The sequence below is a fragment of the Natator depressus genome, chromosome 7 (assembly GCF_965152275.1).
Source record: "Natator depressus isolate rNatDep1 chromosome 7, rNatDep2.hap1, whole genome shotgun sequence".
In the NCBI taxonomy this organism is placed as follows: Eukaryota; Metazoa; Chordata; order Testudines; family Cheloniidae; genus Natator; species Natator depressus.
In genome coordinates this window covers 55,340,239-55,354,441 of record NC_134240.1, presented here as the reverse complement: position 1 = coordinate 55,354,441, position 14,203 = coordinate 55,340,239, and the positions used below count along the sequence as shown (strand labels likewise).

General features: G+C 60.6%; 1 protein-coding gene across 1 annotated transcript in view; it reads left to right on the top strand.

Moving 5' to 3' along the window:
* Positions 1–14,203, top strand: part of NFKB2 (nuclear factor kappa B subunit 2) — a 60,061-nt gene that overhangs the window by 7,207 nt on the left and 38,651 nt on the right. Inside the window, exons 3-5 of the mRNA XM_074958534.1 lie at positions 8,783–8,854; positions 12,584–12,651; positions 13,904–14,031. Coding sequence (XP_074814635.1) covers positions 8,783–8,854; positions 12,584–12,651; positions 13,904–14,031 — 268 coding nt within the window. The remainder of the gene's footprint in view (positions 1–8,782; positions 8,855–12,583; positions 12,652–13,903; positions 14,032–14,203) is intronic.

The following is a 14,203-nucleotide window of genomic DNA, read 5'->3' as shown; positions in this document are numbered from 1 at the left end:
AGTAGTCCTGGTGACTCAGGAGGTGGCCCTCTTTGGCTGTGGTATTAAAGCAATGCTCCAGCATGGCGCTAGGGGACGCTGTGTTGTAGGGTGTTATTTGGGGGGTCTTGGCCCACTACACTCCACCTCCCCCTGCCATTGCAATGAAACAGGGCACACGTCACTTCCTCCCCTGACCTTGCTGTGAAACAGCCGCCTGCTGAGGCTCATTGGCAGGGCAAGGCAAGCCTGGCGTAGAGCTCATTAATTAAGGGCTCAGTCCTGCAAACCTTTCCGCCCTTCAGTAACCTGATTGGTTTCAGCGGGCCCTCTGGCTTCAAGGGAGCTGCCGATGTGAGTAAAGCTAGTCACATGTGTTAGGAGCCTGCAGGATGAGCCTCGAGCGTTCAAAGCCCTTTAGGATCTGGCCGGATGACTGGTGCTATATAAAGCCCCCCACCAGAACATGGTCAATATGTGAGTAAGGCGGCTCCAGTAAATAATGTAACCCTTGTTTGAAGAAGGTTCCACTCAAACCCCCCAGAGCATGAAAAAGTCTGCAAATAAGCAGTTCAGAGAGTCATAGAGGGGTGTGAGTTTCCATGGAAAAGGTTGGAACTAGCTACTTTCCTCTGCTGAGGCTGAATGTACCCCTCCCCCAACTTTGCCTAAACCAAACCCACCTTGCAGCTTCTCCTGGTGGATCTTCGCAGAGGGTCAGCCTTTCTGGAAAGTTATGGCCAGATCGGACCAGGTGTCGGGGAGAGGTGGGGGTTAGAAAATTGACTCACTTTTGGACATTTTTCTGGATCGTGTTTGGCTTGCCGGGTCTCCTAAAGAGCTCAGGCGTGGAAGCGGCGGGATAGTGTATTCTGGCTGGTGTGTACAGCTCTCAGTGCAAGGGGAAAAAAAATATGCACTGCCATTTCCTGCAGAATATTTTATTTTGTCTTCAGACAAACGCATTTTTCTCCATTGGCTTCATAGCACAAACAGAATGCTGACGATGAGTAATGCTAAAGAGCTTGGTTTTAATGTTGAAAAAACAAACCCAAACCTATGCAGGAAAGAGACTGCTTAGCTCCCCATCTCTGAGGTTTCATGGCTGGAAACAGAGCCACATGGAAACGAGAAGGGTCTGAAAAAATGCCAGTTCTAATCTTTCCAAAGGGAAGTCCTCTTTCACTCTGTGATTACCAAACAGATTCAGTTGTGACTCACCAGCAAGTCAGAGATTGAGCTCTCTAGTATGCAGTGGAGTTCTGAGAACCACCAGCTTTCGTTTTTGTTTATGCCTAGCAAAGGCAACACCTTATATTAACTGCGAAACTGAGCATTAATTATGGAGCTGAGAAGGAGGCCTCCATCTGTAAGGTCAGATGGAATTTTAGGCTGGGAGCCTGGATCCTAAGGGAACTGGGTGCCAGACACCCTGTGGTTCTGTTGAAATCCCAGCCGTAATGGTCTACTGCCCTCTATTGGGGAGAATCTAAACTGCTTAGCTGTGTGGCATAGGCCTCCGGCTCACATGCCTGGGGCCTGTGTTTCTGGAGCTGGAAAACATGGGTTTGAGGCCCACTGTGCCTACAGAGCCCTGAGCGGGCGGTGTCGGTGCTGCTGGGGTTTGCGGAGCTGCGGCTGTGGTACGCGTGTGTGTGAATGCTGGGTGTACGCCCGTATGGGAGGGTGCTTCCCTGTCTGCTAGGGAAGGGCTGGGGGTGGGTGCCCAGGGGGAGCGGGTTGTGCCCTGGATGAGGGGAGTGACTGGAAGTGTTACAGTGGAAATTGATCGAAGTGACCAGAGTTCAGATGTTTGTAGGGGTCTGGCCTTGTCCCAGCTTCCTCCCCCTCTCTCTCTTCCCCCTCCCCGGCCCTCCAAGTCTGGAAGAGAGCTCGGGGGCATGGTCCTGCCTCCAGCTGCAGCCCATCATGCGGCCTGGCCTGAGGGACAGCCCCATGGCTCCAAGCTGTTTCCATGCCAGGAGCCCTAGGGTGGCTGGGATCTGCAGGTAAATATCTGCCCCGCTCAGCACCCGCTGGGCTGAGGGGGAAGCGGTGCCTCCCTGGGATGGCTGGCAGGCAGAGAGGGAACCGTTAGCTGAGTAAGCAACTGACCAAGGCCCTCTGCCACCTCGCCAGTTCCTGCATTCCTGGCCCATCTCCCAGGGTGCTGCTGCTGCATTCCCTGGCCAAGCTCGGAGCAGCTCACACATCACTTTTGTCTGACAGGAAGGGAGGAGGCCTGACCCTGCAGCCCTCTGGGACCCCTTGCCCCAATCCAGCCTTAGCCCTGCAGCTCTGAGGGGCAGCTGCCTGGCCCTGGTGGGTCAGGAGTACTGGCCAGCCTCTGGGAGTCCTGCTGTGACAGGCACGCTGCTAAGCCACTCCAGCTCCAGAGGGGCCATTTGCAGAAAGGAGGGCCTGCGGGAGTAGCTGGGGCTCTCTGCTCTGAGCCTTGTTTCAGGCCATCTGCAGGTAGAGCTGTGTGAATCAATGGGAATGAATTGCCCTTTGCCCAGCTGGATTTGGCAAGCCTGTGCTTTGGGCCTACCCGCTGGGTGGCAGGGCCCTGGGAGTGAGCACGGGACAGGCTGTGGAGAGGACAAAGGCCCACTCTGAGCCGGACAGAGCCAGGAGCCAACCCCCCCCAGGACTGGATCCTGCCTGGTCTCCCAACCTAAGCAGGGTCCAGCCTGTTTGGTACCTGGTTGGGAGACCTGCAGGACCGGCTCTGGTGATGCAGGAATTGCTGCTGTTTCCTGAGTCAGTACAGAACCAGTGTCCAAACATGGTACTAGGGGCATTTTCAGCTGTGACCTAGAACCCAGCCGCTCGTCCCTTGTGGACACGAACCCTCCCTTTCCCCCTGCCCCTTTTCTGGAGAAATTGGGGTCTCGGCTTTGGTAGCTGTGTTCTGTCAACCACCTGCGTGGTCACTTGGCCACGGTGGCTTTCTCCCCTTTCCATCCTCAGTGGCTGTGCAGCGTTGCTGTGTGCTGCTGAACAGCGCTTGGGCCCTGGCCCAGAGGTGGCTGCGTTACAGGGCTGGCTGCAGCAGCTCCGGGTGGGTTTGCTGTGGGTGCTTTGGGAGTCCAGCCTGAAGGACGCTATAGAACTCTGTCATGATCATTTAGCATGGGAGCCGGATGGGCAGTCCCCTGCCACAGATGGGGAGCAGCAGCCGGGTGGGGAGGGGGGTGGTTCCGCTGGGCCCTGGGGGGTCTGCGAGCAGCCTAAGCAGTGCTACTTCCCCCTTGAGATGGGGAGGAGATGTTTCGCCCCGTGCTGTCAGCAGATGAGGGGAGGGGGCTTTGGGGCAGGTTCCCAGGGCTCTGGGCTGCCAGGAGCTTAGCTGGAGGGGGCTCCATCCCTTTGCAGCAAGCACGGGAGGATGGCAGTGTATGCAGGGAATTCCTACCCCTCCGGTTCCCCACCCCCCGTTCCACTGGAGCCCTCCCCATCACCCTGTCTGGAGGCCTATCCAAGCTTTGAGCTTCCTGAAAATTGATGGAGCTCCCTGGGGTAACGCTTCTGCCCATACCCCCACCGCCCCCACAGACCTGCCCTTTCCACCCTGAGCAGCCCAGTCTATCCCCATCCCACCCCAGACAAATGGATTCCTGCTCTGTCCCCCACACCTTCCCTCCCTTCCCCACCTCTCCTGCTTTGCCTGGAGGAATGAGCCAAGGGTCATAAATCAGGATGGTCCAGAGTCCTACTCCCAGCTCTTCCACCAACTCCCTGGGTGACCTTGAGCAAGGCATGTCCCTGCTCTGTGACTCAGTTTCTCCATCTGTGCAATGGGGATAATAGCACTCTCTTACTGCCAGGGGTGTTGGGAGGGTGAATAATGTCTGTATAATGCTTTGATCATACAAAGGGCTGTGTAAGCGTGGAATGTTGTTAGAGGTGTGACTGTCTCTCCCTGCATCCCTTGTTGGTGAGACACATGAATGGCTCCCCTGCAGCCATCTCTGGGCTGGAACATGTTTCCCTGGGGATGCCAGTCCCTCTTCGCTCCCTTCTGCACACAACCCTTTATCCGGCACTGCCAGCACTGGGGGATGGGAAGATAACTTGGTGGAGGGGTGTGGGCAGAAAAGGGCAGAGTTAAGGTTAACACGGATGGGCTGTGGTGTCTGTAGTCCTGGTAATGGTGGGGGATGCGGGAGGATAGGGTATGTGCTGTTAGGTGAGTTAACTTTCCATTTCCTTGCGTGTGTGTGTGTGTGTGCATATACACATAGCAACCTGAACTGCTTCCCAACAAGATTTGTGTCAATATAAGCAGTGATTATTCATCTGAAGCCTTCTCTGGGTGGAGCATGAGAGCTGCTTCATAGTGAACAGTGACAGTTTTAGGACAGGAAGTGAAGAATGCCGCCACGTCCAGCTGAACAATCCAGGGAGAACAAAAGCAGCAAGATGTAACCACCCCAGGTGGCATTTGGCCAAGTGTGTGGGGTTAATGCCCCAACTCGCCTGGATGCTGCCTAAGCTCTTTACTGTGGGCACTGCCTCCTCTAGCAGGGCAGTGCCTCCTTGGCATGGGGGCACAACTGACTCCAAGGGAAGAGACCCCGTACTGCCTAGCCTTCCTGAAGCTCTGGAAGGTCTCTCCTCCTTGGACTGACCTGGCCAGCTCTCCTCCGTCTCTAGGACCTGCTGTGAGGGCTCAGTGTTGGTGACTGGCTTGGGGAGATCTGTCTGACGAGAGATGGCAGAGGAGCTGGGTCCCTGACGGGGACAGGGCAGCACAGGAGCCCAGGGCCTGGCCAGATCAACTTGGATTTGGCTCGGGACCAGGGGCCTTCTTTGCTCCATGTGTTGTTCCACCTGCCAAGGCACTGGGGCAAAAGGATTGTTAACAGGTTCTTCAGGACCCACTGGCCTGGCCTCTGCATCTGCTGCTGCCGGTTCTTGGCTGGTTTGTCAGCAAAACCTGTCGTGGTGGCAGAATTAGGGGCGGGCTGGTTCCTTTCCCACCTGGGGGCAATTGTCCCTTTCTGCCCTGGAGCCAGCAGGTTCCTGCGCTTGAAGGGCAGTCCTGTGGAGGAGCAGAGTCCCTGGTAGAGCTCCATCCACCAGAGCTGTCTGCAGGACATCCCACCTGCCCTCTGGGGACAGCCTGGCCTCTGCCCCCCCCACCCCCCCACCCTTTCCCCCCAGAGTCCTAGCAGGGTTGGGAGAGCTGCCTGGATATACACCCGCCAAGGAGCCCAGGCTGCAAGTGACCCTGCTTAGGCCCCGCTGGGCTCCACCGCTGCCGGGGCCTGAGCGCTGTTACTCAGGGCTCAGCTGCCCATGGGGCTGCACTGGTTTCACGAAATGGGTATCAAAATTGATGAAAACCAGAGGTCCAAGCACAGTGACAGAGCTGGGCCCACACTGGGGCAGCAGCTGTTTCACTAAATCGCTGCAAAAACTGAGCATAGGCCAGGCCAGAGGTGTCTTGGTGCCAGAGGCTCCCAGGTGGCTGCTGTGTCACAAAGAGGATGGGGGTGGCCGTGCTGTAGCGGGGGGGGGGGGTCGTGGGGCGGCCACGCTGTAGCGGGGGGGGACGGGGGTCATGGGGCGGCCACGCTGTAGCGGGGGGGGGGGAAGGGGGTCGTGGGGCGGCCGCGCTGTAGCGGGGGGGGGAAGGGGGTCGTGGGGCGGCCGCGCTGTAGTTGGGGGGGGGGGGGGACGGGGGTCGTGGGGCGGCCGCGCTGTAGTTGGGGGGGGGGGGACGGGGGTCGTGGGGCGGCCGCGCTGTAGTTGGGGGGGGGGGACGGGGGTCGTGGGGCGGCCGCGCTGTAGTTGGGGGGGGGGACGGGGGTCGTGGGGCGGCCGCGCTGTAGTTGGGGGGGGGAGGGACGGGGGTCGTGGGGCGGCCGCGCTGTAGTTGGGGGGGGGAGGGACGGGGGTCGTGGGGCGGCCGCGCTGTAGCGGGGGGGGGACGGGGGTCGTGGGGCGGCCGCGCTGTAGCGGGGGGGGGACGGGGGTCGTGGGGCGGCCGCGCTGTAGTTGGGGGGGGGAGGGACGGGGGTCGTGGGGCGGCCGCGCTGTAGTTGGGGGGAGGGGACGGGGGTCGTGGGGCGGCCGCGCTGTAGTGGGGGGGGACGACGGGGGTCGTGGGGCGGCCGCGCTGTAGCGGAGGGGCACGGGGGTTGCCGGGTGTCTGCGTCGCTGTGGTGGGATGGGGTTCCTGATGCTTTGCCATGGCAGAATTTGGCAGCGTGGGAGGCTGTCTCAGTACCAGCTCATTCTGTGTGATGACATTCGGTCAGTTTTTACCTTGGGCAGCTCACAGGTCCCAGTGGCTGCCCTGCGCACACAGCCTCTCCTGTGCATCTGCCACACACTCAGAGGGGGCAGGGAGGAGGCACTGGGGCCAGGAGATCCCTGGGAGTCAACACTAGCCGTTAAGGAGGACTTGGAGAAACCATCACCTCTGCCAATGGAAACTCAGCAGCCACATGAGAGAGCAGCCAGAGCCAACCCCGCGAGTCTGACTGGCTTCACACACAGCAGCAGGGATCTGAACCCTGCCAAGCACTGCTCTCCTAGAGGCAGCGCTGGCAGGGATGGCTTTCTCCACTGGCTGCTGCACGGAGACCCAGGACCAGTGCGGCTACAGCTCCGCTGCACACACAGAAACCTGTCTGTCTGGAGCAACTGGGAAGGGCCTCAGCCGGTCAAATGGGAAGAGGTGTGGGCCACCTTCCTTCCTTCCTTCCTCGCCCCACTGCTTCTGCAATGCCCCCCGGGGCGCACGTGTGCCCTGCCACATGAAGACAGGATCCGCAGGAAAGCAGCTCGTCCATGGAGGGGTGTGTGCATGCTCGTCTGCTCCAGCAGTCGAGAGCTGTATAGGCTCCCCCACTGGACAGCCGTTCCTCTGCCCACCTGGGACCATGTCGAGGGTGAGAGGGCAGCATCTGGGGGCCCATTTGAGGCGATCAGGTGGTTCCAAGTTCCCCTGGAGGGTCTGTAACGATGCACAGGACTCGGGGCTGCGGCCATCACTGTTCACAGGCATTCCTGGGGCTGGGGCTGGCTGAGAAGTGGCAGCTGTGCTCATCATCTATCTGATTTCAGGGAGGCTACTCATCACGATGACAGGGGGGGGTGGGGCTGGGACTGGACTTGCTACCCATGAGGTCCCTTCCGGTCCCGTGTTCAGGGGGTTTTCTGGCTCTGCATATTGACCTGGCTGTTCTGGTCCCTCCCTGACAGCGACTGCTGATTGGCTGGAAGTTAGGGGGCGCAGGGTTCCAAAGCTGTACATCCTACCCTGTGTTTGGCCTGGCGGTTTGGCTTGTGTTCCGTACTTCCCCACAGCTCCCTCTGATCGCATCCGGCTCTCTCAGCGATTTTTCTGGCTGTTATCCTGGCCTTTCTTTTCTCTGCAATGCAGAACTTGGCTCAGGACTTGCCCTTGGCCCTCCCTTCCTGCCCTGGCCTCTTGCTCTGGTTTCCATCGAGGGGCAATAGACCCACTGGTTCCAAAGAGCCATGTGTGACTCCTCCCTGCCTGCACAGAGAGGCTGTAGCTGTAAATCCTCTGTGATGGTCGCCTCTGTCCACAGGCATGTGGGGATGGGCCACAAGATGGACTCATCTCCCCAGGTGTGAACCGCGGGCCATTTCCACGTAGTGAGCAGCCAGCTGCCGAAGGGGCTGTATGTATATGCACAGCTAGGAGCCCTGGGGAGAGGTCCCATCAGGCCTCTGGCTTTATCTTCAGCCCACCTGCCTGGCTCTTTGGGGCTCCTTGGGGAGCGTGCTGTGAAACGGGGATCCCCGCATGTTTGCCCTTGCTGCTCCACACTGACACGTGGCTTTAGTGAGCAGATGGGAGCATTGCCGTGTCTCTGGTTTTGTTTGATGGGGAGGAAGGAGTTACGCCCCCTTTCCCGGACTGCTTGGGCACAGTTAATGGCAGCCCATCTCCATCTGCTCTTGGGAGATGGGGACTAAACTGCTGCAGGAAACCCATCCTGCTCCCTGGCTCCAGGCCCTGGGGTGGTTTGGCTGGAGCCATCCAAATGGGCATTGCCCCATGAGCCACTTCCTGGCACAGGACTGTGGACTCAGCTGGGCAAATCTGATTGGATAAAAGGAGAGCTGATCTGAACGTCAGCCCAAGACTCGAACTGCCCTGCAGCTTCTTCTGGGACACAGACTGAGCCTGTCCCGAGGGTGGACTCGGGTTCATTTGTAACTCTCTGGGGGCTTCTAAGCTTCCAGGGTCCTGCTGGAAGCAGAGGGGTTCAACCCCTGCCAGCGAGCCGTGTCCTGCCTGTGGCAACTCCTCAGGGAGCCTGACAGCTCAGCTTAGCGGGTCCAAGAGCTTCTGATTGTTTGGAGCAGCATCGAGACGCCATGTGAGCCGAACCTCAGCACTCCCTTGAGTTTTGCTTGATGCTGTCTGTATTGATCCTGGGGAAACTGCAGAGGGGTCAGGTTGGGGGGAGGGAGTACTCCACCCCCAACCCCAGAGTAGCTAGAAGAGTTTTGCTAAAACGATTTGCAGCAAAATCATTAGCAGCGCTGCCGTGTCACTGGTAAGCTTCCATGCGGGCGTCCCGTTGAGCCAGCTGAGGTCAGGCCCCAGTTCTGAGCTGTGTTAGCTTGGCTGCAGACGCAGGCAGACGGCACCGTATGGGGTCACGTTGGGCTGATTTTCTCTGCAACCAGCAAGGCTGGGAAACTTATTTTAATGAAGGCTTAAAATCTGCAGAAGGTGGTGGGCTCAGCAAGTCTGGTGCCCGACACATATTGACCCCTTATCTAATGTGTCTTGTTCCTTTCTCCCCAGGAATTATAACCAGTCCTGTGGGCTGGATGGCCCCATTTCGTGCTGCACTCTGGATCACATTCCTCTGGTCAGGTAAGAGCAAAAATACCCCCAAACGGCACAGCAATCCAGTGCCTGCTGAACCGGTCCAGTGCACATGTGTGGGCGGTTCCTGGAACTGTGGGAGTGAGGGGCAGGTTGTTCCTGGAACTGCAAGGAGCTGCACTCCTGTGGCTTGCAGCGTCTTGCTGAGGACTTTCCCTCTTGCCCAAGGGGGCGGATCTCAGCTGCCTAATTGTGGCCGTGAGTGCCACGTGCTCGTTAGCAAAGAGCTCCCAGCCCTGTCTGCCCCGGCCAGCATGCTGCGAACGGAAAGGGAGTGAGACTGCGAGCCAGTGGGTGGCCGGGGTGGCAATGCCCGGGCGCTGCTGCCATCCCATGCTACTGCTGGGGCCTGGAGAACCACTCATAGGGGTGTAGCTCTGCTGGCTCTCATGCCCACTCCTGAGCGGGTGCTGGGGACGGAGCGTAGCTGAGCAGGGAGCTGGTCTTGCAGATGGAGGGAAGGGACTGGACTGAAATGACTTGGCTGGCAGAGCTGGCACTGAAGGGTCCTGCTGCTTGTGTGGCTCGGGAGCTAGGACTGGAACTCAAGCTCAGGAGCTGAGCTGGTGCCCCTGGAGCTCTGCGGCCAGAGAGGTTGCCCTGTGGCTGTGTCTCAGTTAGCAGCAGCTGGGTGATTCCAGTGCTGAGTGGGGGTGATGATCAGGTCTCCGGGGCAGCTGGTTGGCAAACCCTGCAGCTGGCAGGACCTGCAAGTCCAGGCTAGATTCCAGCCAGTCATTAACAGGATCCTTCTCGAGGAGCCAGAGGGGAAACAGCTCCAGGGCAGGTTGCAGGGTGGGGTTAGGATGAGGTCTGGAGGCATCTCCCCGGCTGTGGAGCTTGCAGCATAGGGAAGCCTGGTGCTCCATCCCCCCACCCCAGTGGTCTGCTCTCCCTCCACAAACTCCACCCCTGGGGGGTTGTGTGTGTGTGTGTGTGTGTGGTGACTGGTCTGTGTGGAGCTGGTCTCTGAGGGGAATGGTGGCGTGTGTGTGTGTGTGTGGTTGATGGGCTCTGTGCAAAGGTTTGTGGCTGGGGGGTGGCGTGCACACCTGGGGATGGAGGGGATGCTGGATGCATGGAGCGGTGGTCTCTGGGAAGGTGTCTTGGGGCATTTCTGTAGTGGCTGGGAGCGCCTGCAGAAAGGAACCCCTAAGCATGTGTTTGTGGCATGCTGGGTGTGAGCAGTGCATGTGTGTTTCTGGCTTGGGGGTGCGTGAGCAGTGTGTGTGTGTTTGTGGCACGCTGGGTGTGAGCAGTGTGTGTGGGGCATGGGTGTGAGCAGTGTGTGTTTGTAGCATGCTCAGTGTGAGCAGTGTGTGTGTGAGCGGTGTGTGTGTGGCACGCGGGGTGTGAATGGTGTGTGGGGCATGGGTGTGAGCAGTGTGTGTTTGTGATATGGTCGCTGTGAGCAGTGTGTGTGTGTGTTTGTGACACACTGGGTGTGTGAGTAGTGTGTGTTTGTGGCCTGTGTGTCTGTGAGCTCTGTGGGGGGGGCACGCGGGGTGTGCGCGGTGTGTGGGTGTGGGGGGGGCACGCTGGGTGTGTGGGGGGCACGCGGGGTGTGCGCGGTGTGTGGGGGGTGTGCGCGGTGTGTGGGTGAGTGGGGGGCGTGTGGGGTGTGGGTGTGGGGGGCACGCGGGGTGTGCGCGGTGTGTGGGTGTGGGGGGCACGCGGGGTGTGGGTGTGTTGGGGGCACGTGGCGTGCACGCAGTTTGGGTGTGGGGGGGGCACGCGGGGTGTGAGCTCTGTGGGGGGGGCATGCGGGGTGTGAGCTCTGTGTGTGCGCAGTGTGTGGTGTGCGCGGGGCGCGCGGGGTGTGCGCGGGGCGCGCGCGGTGTGTGGGGGGCACGCGGGGTGTGCACGGTGTGTGGGTGTGGGGGGCACGCGGAGTGTGTGTGGGTGTGGGGGGCACGCGGGGTGTGTGTGGGGGTACGCGGGGTGTGTGCGCTGTGTGGGTGTGGGGGGCGCGCGCTGTGTGGGTGTGTTGGGGGCACGCGGCGTGTGCGCGGTTTGGGTGTGGGGGGGCACGCAGGGTGTGCGGTGTGTGTGTGTGGGGCACGCGGGGTGTGCACGGTGTGTGTGTGGGGGGGGGGCGTGCGGTGTGTGGGTGTGGGGGGGCACGCAGGGTGTGCGCGGTGTGTGGGGTGTGCGCGGTGTGTGGGGCGCGCGGGGTGTGCGCGGTGTGTGGGGGTGTGGGGCACGTGGGGTGTGTGCGGTGTGTGGGGCGCACGGGGTGTGCGCGGTGTGTGGGTGTGGGGGGGCACGCAGGGTGTGCGCGGTGTGTGGGGCGCGCGGGGTGTGCGTGGTGTGTGGGGGTGTGGGGCACATGGGGTGTGTGCGGTGTGTGGGGCGCGCGGGGTGTGCGCGGTGTGGGGGGCGCGCGGGCTGTGCGCGGCTGGGATGGGAGGCCAGCAGCAGTGCCTGTGGCAGAGGAGGAGGAGGAGGGGCCGGCTCGCATGCAGTAGAAGTGGGTGCTGCGGTTGGAATTTCCCCTTGGCTTCCTGTTTGTGAAGTGGGGGAAAGGTCAGGTGCTCGCTGGAGGCTCCAGCTTGCTCCCAGCTGGGGAGAGACCGCCTGGAGCCACACACGCACGCACGCATGCACGCCCGCCCGCCCGCCCTCCCGCCCCAGGGCCTCTGCTGGGCCAGGCTGTTGCCCAGGGAGTCGTCACACCAGCTCCCTCCAAGCCTCCCAGCTAGTCCTGATCCGGGGAGGGGAGGGAGCAGGGTGGGGTGGAGGGGTGATTGGCCCAGGGAGGGAGGGGTCCCTGGCGTGTGTGCGTGTGATGGCTAGCCTCAGGGGCCGTGTCTGAAGTGCTGGTTTGCCTACACCCACCTGGCCTGAAGTAAGACACTCCCGAGCCCTCCCCTTTGCCAGGCACAGCGCATGTGGCTGGTGCCCTGCTGTCCAGGGCAGCCCGTCTCCGCCCCTCAGCACCTGGCCATGGCTCTGCAGAGCGTGAAGAGGCAAGGGGAGCAGCTGGTGCTCTATGCAGCATCCCTCGCCCTGTGCGGGGCTCTCTGAGGGGGCAGGTTATGACGGGGCACTCTCTGAGGGCATGGGTGGAGCAGGCAATGCCCCAGCAACCATGGCACTAAGGCATAGCGCCCACCCTCCCGCTTGGCAGCTCAGGGGTGCTGGCCAGGACAGCAGCTCCAAGGATCTCCAGTTTGCACGGGCAGGATCCCAGCTAAGGGGTGGCACTTTCCCCCATCCCACTGTCCCACTGTGGTACCCACACTGGGGATGGGCCACAGCCCTGGTCCTATGGCTTGGAGGTGAGAGCTGCCTACCGCTGCAGGTGGGCACCAAAGGAGTGAAGAGCCTCCTGCGTCCACCAAGCGTCCCCCTGCGAGTCCAGCCCATCAGGGACCTGGCTGCAGCATGATGGCCATGCAGTGTGGGGGTGTGTCAGCTGTGAGCAGCCCATCCCGCTCCAGTGTTTCCTGATGAGACCCTGTCCTGTGCGCCCTCAGCACCACATCTAGGCAGCCTGGAGCGCCACACTGCCTGCAGGGGGAGGGGATGGGAAATGGCCACGGATCAGCCAGGGGGAAATGGAGGGAGCAAGTGGGGCAGCAAGGCCAAGACTGGGAGGGCAGCTGCCCAAGCTATTGGCAGCACTGCCAGCAGGCCTGGTTCCCCTGGGCTAGTGGCCCACCCAAGGCCTGGTGCCATGTGGCGTCTCTAACAGGCCCTGTCTCCTCTCCCCAGCAAGTGTGGCACCTTCCCTCCGGAGAGCTGCTTCTTCAGCCTGATCTGCAGCCTAGGCTCGTTCATGGGTAAGTCTGGGCTGCTTGGGGATGGGGATGCAGAGCTGCAGGAGCTCAGCTGTCCGGGGCAGGGCTGCCCTTCCCATACGCAGGCCACCAGTTCTCCGTGAGCTGTTGCAGCTGATGGGGGAGGGTGCAGGGCCGGGGGGGGGGCCACAGGCCCCTGGCAGCTGCTTGCTTTGCTGGTGCCTAAGGCTGAGCTGACCCAGATGCACCCGCTGCAGAGCCCAAGCTGAGGGGCTGAGGAGGGCATGGCCCAGTGGGGTCAGCACTGAGCTCAGACATGGGATTCAGCCTGATGGGAGGTCAGGGGTGAGCGCCGGGGCAGAGACTGATGCAATCTGCATGGAGAGGGGGCGGCTAGGGGCAGCGTGCAGGGCACAGATGTCCATGTAGGGAGGGGTGGGGGTTCGGAGGTGTCCGCATATAAAGCGAACCAGACCCAGGTGCCCTGCTTGCGAGAGCTTCCCACTGCAGGGGGCTCGTGCAGGAGGGCGGGCAGCATGGCTACTCCCCAGCCTGTTCTGGCCCTAGAAACGTACCCCCCAGGGATGTACAAGGACCCTGTTGCTCCGGGGAAGTTGGGCGGGGGGTGGATTTCTGGTCCTTGACCCCTTGCTGCTGAGTGCCGTGGTTTAGTTCTCTGTGTCAAACTCCAGGTCAAGTAACTACTGCAACCTGGCATCAGTGTCACAACCCCCAGCCCACTGCAGCCTGTTAGAGCCCCAGCAGCTTGCTGTGCGACTGGTGCCTCCCGCAGCCTGGCCCTAGGAGAGCCATGCATGGCAGGATTCAGTTCCCCGCAGCTGTTTGTGAAGTTTTAAGTGTCAGATCTGGCCCGAAGCATTGTAAGCTCTTCAGCACAGGGCCTTTGGGTCTGCATGGTACCCATGGGGAACATTTAATCTAAAATCTTTGCTCTCCTCGCCCTCCCGGCTTTTGGCACTAGGAGCAGGAGCAGATTGCCCTGTAGTATGTGTTGGGAGGGCTGATAGGGCCCCTGGTATCGCTCCAAGGCTGAAATTAACCAAATTTGGCCCTTGGGCCCTGTGACAGAAGGAGCATCTGTGTCATCATCTCCAGGTGGTAGCTGTTGCTGGCCTGGGGTCTGCTTGGCCTCTCCAAGACAGAGGGGTGGGCAAAGTGCTCCTTGTTCTCCTGCCCCTCGGGCAGGCTCAAGTGGGGCAGAGATGGCTCTGGGAGGTGAGACATTGCAGCTGGTGGGCATGTGGCTGATGGATGCCTTGTCTCCATCTCCCAGTGATGCTTGTTGGCCTGCTGAGATACGCCCACGTCATCGAGTGTTGTGGGCCGTCCCTCCTCAACACCCTGGGGCTGGCGGCAGGCTGGATCTGCGCCGCTGGCCTCACCATGGTTGGCAACTTTCAGGTAAGACTCCTCCTCTGGAGGGGGGGAACAGATGGGGGCCGAAGAGCGCTCTCTCCCAGCGCTTGTGTTTGATGTTTCCACTATCACGGGGGAGTATTTAGAATCAACCCCCCATTTTCATTAATTTTTTTTACTTCATCAAGTAAATTTCCTTTCCTCTTAAGCTCTGGAA